This window comes from Prunus dulcis, chromosome 3 (assembly GCF_902201215.1).
Source record: "Prunus dulcis chromosome 3, ALMONDv2, whole genome shotgun sequence".
Classification (NCBI taxonomy): domain Eukaryota; kingdom Viridiplantae; phylum Streptophyta; class Magnoliopsida; order Rosales; family Rosaceae; genus Prunus; species Prunus dulcis.
Genome location: NC_047652.1, coordinates 11,748,521 through 11,756,666, shown reverse-complemented (window position 1 = coordinate 11,756,666; position 8,146 = coordinate 11,748,521). Strand labels below are relative to the sequence as shown.

At 36.9% G+C, this 8,146-nt stretch overlaps 1 protein-coding gene across 1 annotated transcript; it reads left to right on the top strand.

Moving 5' to 3' along the window:
- The first annotated feature begins 331 nt into the window (after window positions 1-331).
- LOC117623442 (double-stranded RNA-binding protein 1-like) lies at window positions 332-5,373 on the top strand. The gene is made up of 6 exons (XM_034354420.1): window positions 332-728; window positions 2,201-2,386; window positions 2,660-2,895; window positions 3,003-3,222; window positions 3,630-3,809; window positions 4,829-5,373. The coding sequence occupies exons 1-6, from the start codon at window positions 446-448 to the stop codon at window positions 5,164-5,166; spliced, it is 1,443 nt and encodes a 480-aa protein (XP_034210311.1). The 5' UTR covers window positions 332-445; the 3' UTR covers window positions 5,167-5,373.
- The last annotated feature ends 2,773 nt before the right edge of the window (window positions 5,374-8,146 follow it).

Sequence of the window (8,146 nt, the reverse complement as noted above, 5' to 3'; positions counted from 1 at the left end):
GAATTGGATTGAATCTTGTACATCCCTAATGATGAGCATACACCTTTGATTAATGTAGTGAGTAAAATGCTACTTTTTATTTATTAGCTTTTATCCATGTTGTGTAGGTCACGGTAAGAAATGGTCGCATTCTTACTAGTAACTAATTTAACTGATGATGAAACAGTTGAATAATTTAAATTGGAGGAGTGCTACCTATCTTGTTTTTAACCTTTCTATTTTTGTTCTCTTATTAATTTGTGTGACATGTATTTCATTCACACGTAAATATACTTATTTAATGCAAATTACTAATATTTGTTTTCAGAGCACTCAACAATCTCTTAAAAAAGAAAAAAGTAAGTGAAAGTAGCCCAACTTAGACCATCTCCATCTTCTTCAAATTTCCCAAAACAGAGCAACCACCATTGCATCATCAATTGATCAACACACCAAAAGAGAGAGGATGTACAAGTCGAAGCTGCAGGAGCTGTGCCAGCAGAGGAAATGGCGCTTGCCCGAGTACAACGCCACAAAGCTTGGCCTCGACCACAACCCTCGCTTCTCAGCCTCCGTCACCATAAACGGCGTCGCCTTCGACACGGTGCAACTCTTCAGGTCCTCCAAGGAAGCCCAAAACGACGCTGCTAGACTTGCCTTCGCTCACTTCACTGATCCGCAACCCAGACATACCAATCGCATTCCCAGCCCTTCCTCATTCCCTCAACCTTCTCTTCCCGCTTCCTCAGGTAAAAGGGTTTTAGTGTTTTAACTTTAATCTTTATGCTCTGTTTGGTTGCTTTAAGTTGTTATTTCTTATTTTTCTTGATGTTTTTCTATCTAATCCTCTGTTTGGTAGCTGATTGGAAATAAATTTCTTGTGTTTTACTCTTTTCTATTTTACTTTAATTTATAACGGATTATTTTATTTTTTATTTTTCTCCTGAGCATTGGATATTTGGGCTCTCTATTTGGATTTAATATGTATTGAATGCCGAAATTCAAAGTTGTCTTCTGTGAATGTTGACTAACTGGGTGTTAAAATTAATTAGTTACCTTGCATGAAATATCTCAAATTTATTTTTTTTGTTGTGAAAAATGGAAATTAATATTCAAACATGAGAAATTTTTTACCTCAAATTTTGAGAAAGAGTACTTGATACAGTTATGGATTCTATTAGGATGAGGACAGCGCCTAGCAGTTTTGTGTTGGAAAGGGTACCATTGTTGATTGTATAAAACACCAGTCAGTGTAGTGCAACTTGATTATAAATGGGGATTAACCCAGCTCGACTGAAAGGAGAGAGGCGTTAAGGGGGGAAACGTTCCTTATGCTTTTCTTGAAACAAGGATAAAAGGCGTTTTAACGCTAGTTTACAAAGCTTTAGGTCCCATCATACGCAACAAGTCTAAAACAACAGTTTTCCTTAAGGGAATAGAAGTGATCTCAGACTGCTAATCAATCGAGTAATATAATTGTTGCCTAAAACAACAGTTTTCCTTAAGGGAATTTAGCTGTGCTAAGTAGTATAGATGTAGATAGTATGTGTGGAGCATTAGTATGTTTCAAGTTATTAAAACTAGCCAAAAACACAAAGTTGCTTATAAACAACTTGGTTCCACACAGAACCTGTAGGAGGGTTGTGGACTATATATATAGGAAAAAAATTACTAAAATATATACAATCTTCTCACGTCTGAGCATCTGTTCATCTTGGTTGTTAAAGTCCAAGACTTCCTAGTTTAGCCTTAGATACATCCAATGGCTTTAGATGCATTGGGTTTACATGGAAGAGATATAGTTTTTGGCAGTCAGTTGATGTGCTAAATATTTTTCTTAAAACAGGTTTTGTATCAGGCAGCCATTTGATGATCCAAAGACTAAAATGGGAAATCCAGACTTTAACAAAAATATGGATGACCAGACATGAGAAGGATTGAAAACCTATAAGTGCAATGGTTATATTTGAGTAAGCTTGTGTGTCGAAACCTTTTGATATCTTATTACCATTTATAATATTGCCGCACTTTTAAGGATATTTAGTACCCTGAGTTTCTATTAGTTTATTTTGTGGATTCCTTATTGCATCTTCTGAAAGAAAAGCTTTTAATTCATATAATATCAAGTTGAAGTATTAATGACTTGGTATGACCATGAATTTTCTCTTGATGTGATCTTATAAGAATCAGTTCATGTATCTTATGGGTTGTATTATTCCAGCACTTCCTTCAACAGCGGGCACCAATTTGACTGGTACACATGACACAAAACAGACATTGCAACCAAAGATTCAAGAAACACATGAAACTTCTTACGTGCCAGTTGAGTTCAGTGGTATAGCATCAGGTGGCAATTCTCAGGCGAATGGCAGCACATCGGGTATTGAAGATGGTAATCGATTGAGAGGTTAGAAAATTTTCTTTGGACACATTCTCTTTACTATTAATGATTGTAGGAACTGAGCCCCAAAATAACAATTTTCATCTTAATAGTAGAGCTAGCTTTTTAGAAACTGTTGAAATTATACTCAGAGTTTGAAGGATGTGAGAAAAAGAAATGGCACATAAAGTATATAATGCCTTAAACTCTCTGTCATCTGCACATAGTTTGAACTTTGTCTTGATTATCAAAAAGTTATTCAATGACAAACAACTTATAATCTTTCAATATGGGGTGTAGATATACAGCATTTATACAAGAACCAACTGCAGACTTATGCACAAAAGAGAAATCTTCTTCTACCTGTGTACAGTTGTGAGCGGGAAGGTCTGCCTCATGCCAATCGTTTCAAGTGTACGGTAACAGTTGATGAACATACCTATGAGGGTCCAGAGTTTCTTCCTACAATGAAGGAAGCTGAACATGCAGTTGCAAAAGTTGCTTTGATGTCCCTGTTGCCAAATGGAGTACAAGAGGTGGCCAATTTTATTTATATTCTCTGCATAATTTTCCCATATTCTGATAGTATAGAGCATCTCTAAATATATTTCGTGTCTTTGTGGTTCTCTTTTTCCTTCCCCAGGATGATATCGTTTTATACAAAAACGTTTTACAAGAATTAATCCAGAAAGAAGGTTTTTCTATGCCAGTCTATAGCACAAAGAATTCTGGCGAAGTTCATATGCCAATTTTTGTTTCAACTGTGGAGATAGAAGGAGAAACTTTTACAGGTTCAGAAGCAAGAAGCAAGAAGCAGGCAGAGATGAGTGCGGCAAAGGTTGCTTACCATACCTTGAGAGAGCGTAAGCTTATTTTTCTTCAACTTACTAGCTCCAAATTTGTGTTAACCCCAGGGTATTTATACTCTTTGTAATTTATGAGGATGTTGTCCCTTTGGAAGTGTAAGTTCTTAAAAAAGGTTAAGTTTCTTCAATTCTTTTATCTAATAAAGTTGTATTTCTTATAAAATAAAATAAAACTTAATATCATCATTTATGTAAATTTGTTTCCTCAATTCATTTGTTAGTCAAAGTACATGCGATATATTTCCTATAGTTTTATGGAGTTTTTTCAGTTTCATGTTTATTTTCAGTAATTATTTTATGAAATAATGCCATCACATGATGTGCACAGTAAGACCTTTTTAATTCAAAAATAATATCTGATGATCTAGGGAAATAAAAACTTACACATCCTCACACTCATTCAGGTAAGTCAAGTAAGATCCCTTTGGTCCTGCCCCCTGCTCAGAAGGGGCTAGAAGCGCCAGATATCTTATCTTCAAGCTTTCAGTCAAACCTAGCTACTGATTTACAACAAGTTAGGCCTAACGCCCCCATGATCATAAGTCTGAGTACGATTACTGGGGATCAGACGATGGAGAATAGTGGTATTGTTTTTCCCCCCATAAGCTCTTTTGTTTTCCTAAAGCCTATTTCTATACTATCGTTGCCTTAATGTCTCGTAATGTCTTTGATGGGATCATGTCCTTTATTGTTAAATTCTTTTAAATCCGGGCACTATATCTATATGATGATATGATGTTTAACATGAAGACGTACAATCTATTCGAGCATATATGGTTACATTTAAGATATAAGAGGATGCCTTAAATAGATAGCTAGATATGACATATTTTTAAACCAAGGTTTCAAATGTCTAAAGGAGCATTGGTTATAAGGGGAATAGCAACTACTCTTTTTTATCCTGCAACTTGAATTTGTGTTGTGAAAATATTAATATTTACCTTTTGCTTAATTGATATATTTTTTTGACGTTCTTTATCTGATATATTTGTTCCATATAACTTCACTCACAAAGAATGTTCCAGTTTGTCTCTCATTCATTCAAACTTGTGTTGGAGGAAAGAAAAGATTCAAATTATATACAGTTTATTCAACGTGTGGTATACATCACTGTCACGTATAGATGCTGAAAATATAATTCCAGAAAACTGAGTTATTGAGTGTAAACTCAAGATTTTGGGATACGTATGTATACTTGGGAACTGCTATGGCATGAAGTGCTCAGATGCAAACAAGCATCAATTGGTGAAAAGCTAATAAAAGGAAAAGCCAACAGAAAAGCAAATTCCCTATGGAGTTCATAAATTGTGTTAAAATGTGTAAATTCCTTAAAAAAAAACCATGATGTACCTGGAAATTAGAATCTGAAAGACAGCACTAAAGTAGAACCTTCCTCACTGCATCAGAAGTGGTATCTCAATATCTCATTTCGATGTCTGGTGATAGTATCTCATATTACAACGTCTATCTCTCTTTAAATCAGTAGATGTTGATATTCTGCATCCTACCCCTTGTTTTTTTATGTACTCTCCATAAAAATAATAATCTGTATTACATAGAACTTTAATTTTTAAATCATTGGCGTTATCTTCTTTGATGGCAGTAACTGCAGAAGGAAACAGTCATCATCCTACCACAGTATCTTCACGACCTGATGCTCTTACGACAAGCAGTGGATTCTCTTCTTCTGACATTCTGTATGGCCGTTCTCAGGAGTCAAACAATTATAGCCTCTCTGTGTCCCAAAATGGCTCTTCTTCAACTTTGCCTTCTGTTGGCTCCACTAACTTAGCCATGGACTCTACTCTTGAGCCACCAGCTAAAAGGAGCATGTATAACAAGGTTTCTGTTTATCCATACAAGTCGGATATGAAATTTCCTGAGGGAATCACTGTGCTGCCCATGAGTGATGGAAAATGGGTTGCTTTGTCGCACACCTGAAGCAACGGATATATAGGCTTGCTAAGTTCCTAGTTTAACCGGCGATGACCATAGTTTTACCAAGTGCGTATAATGTTGTTGCTTTGCTCCCATTCATGAACTCTGCTGCGAATGGTTTGTTAATATACCATGGCCGTCGCCTGTCTGAGTTCTATATTGATGGTGGTGCTTTGCTTGATATTCTTCTCAGTGGAGATTTTGCATTCATTATACAGTGCTGGAGATAAAAATAAATACAATTTTAAAAAAGGAAACATGCCTCCCAACTCTCACTTGAAAGAAAATTGCCATAATGAGAAAAATTCACTCTTGTAATTTGCATATGGATATGAAATCAACCTTAATTTTGGTGAAAGCTGGAGATAAGATACTGGAGGAAATTAAATCCATTGTGCAAATGGAACTAATTTCCTCCAATTCTTACATACAACTTAAGCGCCTCCATTTCTACTGGTTTCTTGTGGGAACTTTTTGGGGGAATAGCTGGGGGTGAGATATTGGAGGAAATTAAACCCCAATGTTGCAGAATTAATTATAGCAGCTGAGGATTAATTTCCTCCAACTCTCACATACAGCTTCTCCTCTAACGTATTTCCTTCACTGCAAACTGCCCAAAAGTTCTCCGCATTTTGATGGAAGAACTAAACAGAGACCTCCATGGGATTTATAGCAACAAGCAATCTCATACAAAGCTTCCTCAAGATGGATTAGTGTGATAGGCAAAGGTAGCGTGAAGCTTGTACTAGTTTGACTGTTTGACTATGTAAAACTCAAAGTTCAATTATGGTTTTTTGTTTCTTTTCACATTTGAGTTAGACAAGGTGGGCTCAGTTTTCAGGTTGAGTCTAATTGACCAAAAAAATAAAAAATAAGAACTTTTGTTTTCCCTTTTCACCCCTCTGCTAATTATTCTACCTAGGCTTAGGCACGAGTCCGAATGGTCGATGGCTCAATCCGTTAACCACCATCTAGGCTTAGGCATATTCATGAACTCTGCTGCGAACGGTTAGTTACTGGATAGTTCGGTTCGAGTTGGTTTGATAGGCCGATAGTACCATTTAAAAATAAAAAAAGACATACTAATTAGGTAATAAAAAATACAATTTATAACCATTTCACATAACATAAGTTCCCGAACAAGTACTCAAAACTATCTAAGTAAAAGATTAAAAACCAATAGTCCAATTTTTCTTACTAAGAAATTAAAAAAATTAGTTTCAAAGTTACAAACCAACATGAAAAATACATAATAAAATAGCTCTTAAGAAAATAAACAAGAGAATATTTTGCTGAATACTTTGTTATGTTTTAACAAGCAATTCGTACGAGGTATATATACAGGAGTGAAGCTCCATCACGTTAGCCTTCTAAGGCTAAATAATCGTGATCCGCTATCTGTGGGATTCTACTAATCTATTCTAGGAAACTAGATATATTACAATATTATATTACAATATAATTCCTAATACTCCCCCTCAAGTTGGAGAGTGAATATCATGAAGTCCCAACTTGTTACGTAGTATCACAAATTGATCCTTCCCTAAAGCCTTCGTGAAAACATATGCCAACTAGAAGTGTGTAGATACGTGCAATGGGCTAATTACTCCAGCTTGCAGTTTTTCTCGAACTATGTGACAGTCTATTTCAATGTGCTTTGTACGTTCATGAAAAACAGGATTCACCGCAATATACAAAGCAGCTTGGTTACCACAGTATAATGGTGCAGGAGCTAATTGTGGAACTCTTAAATCTTCCAATATGTATCGCAACCAAGTTAACTCCAAACATGTATTTGCCATAGCTCGATATTAGGCTTCTGCTGATGATCTAGAAACATTGGTTTGTTTCTTGGATTTCCATGATATGAGAGAATTTCCAAGAAAAACACAGTAACCTGTAACTGACCTTCTTGTGGCACGACAACCACCCCAATCTGTGAGCTTCGCAGTAGGAGAAAATGTCTCAAGATAATCAACGCCTTCAACTTTAGTATATCCTTTAGCAACAAGGCGAGCTTTGTAGTGCTCAATGGTACCATCAGACTTGTATTTAATTTTGTAAACCCATTTGCAACCAATCGGTTTATGACCAATTAGGAGAGGAACCAGGCACCATGTATTATTTTGTTGTAAGGCCTCTAATTCTGTATTCATGGCTTGTCGCCAATTTGGATCAAGGATAGCTTGAGCATAAGAGGTGGGCTCAGTGTGACCTGAAATGTTAGCAAAGAAAAGCATAATGGGCAGAAGAAAAACGAGAATAGGAAAGAAAGTGAGAAAGAGGATATCGAGTACCTTTTACAGGACGAGGCACCGAGATAGAATGAGTGACGTGGTTGGACATGTGGTAGTCCTTATGCCATGCTGGAGGTTGCGTTGGACGGGTGGAATGACGCATTGGGAGGGGTGGTGGTGAAGAATGTGGTTGTGGGAGTTGTAAGGTAGGAAGCGGTGATGGAGGGTCAGTAGGAGAAAATGGTAGATTAGAGGTTTGGGAGGACATGGGTGGGGTATGAGGTGTAGTGGTGTCGGGTAGAGAACTTGGTGATGTGGTGGGTGGTGAAAAAACATCACGGGGAGATGTAGGGTCGATATAGTGCGGCTGTGTGGATGTATGAATGGGCTGGTGGTCACATGGGTCAGCATGGGTGAGAGGTGGGGGCGTGCTGTCATTTGTGTAAGGGAAGGGTTGAGGTAAAACAAAATTGGAAGGTGGGGTACCGATGGGAGATGAGAATGGGAAATGGTTCTCATAAAATTTGACATCACGACTTACGAAAAAATTATTTGTCTCCATATCATAAAGTTTGTAAGCTTTTTGACCGGTAGGATGGCCAACAAAGACACAAGATTTTGCACGAGGATCAAATTTAGTGGTAGGATGAACAACAGTGGCATAACACAGGCAACCAAAGACTCTCAAGTGGTCAAAAGATGGTGGACGTTTGTATAATAATTCATAAGGTGATTTGTTAGATAGG

Coding starts and splice junctions, on each gene's coding strand:
- LOC117623442 (XM_034354420.1), top strand. CDS start 446: ATGTACAAGTCGAAGCTGCAGGAGCTGTGCCAGCAGAGGAAATGGCGC. Junction 3,223..3,629: donor TTACCATACCTTGAGAGAGC/GTAAGCTTATTT, acceptor ACACTCATTCAG/GTAAGTCAAGTAAGATCCCT. Junction 3,810..4,828: donor TCAGACGATGGAGAATAGTG/GTATTGTTTTTC, acceptor CTTTGATGGCAG/TAACTGCAGAAGGAAACAGT.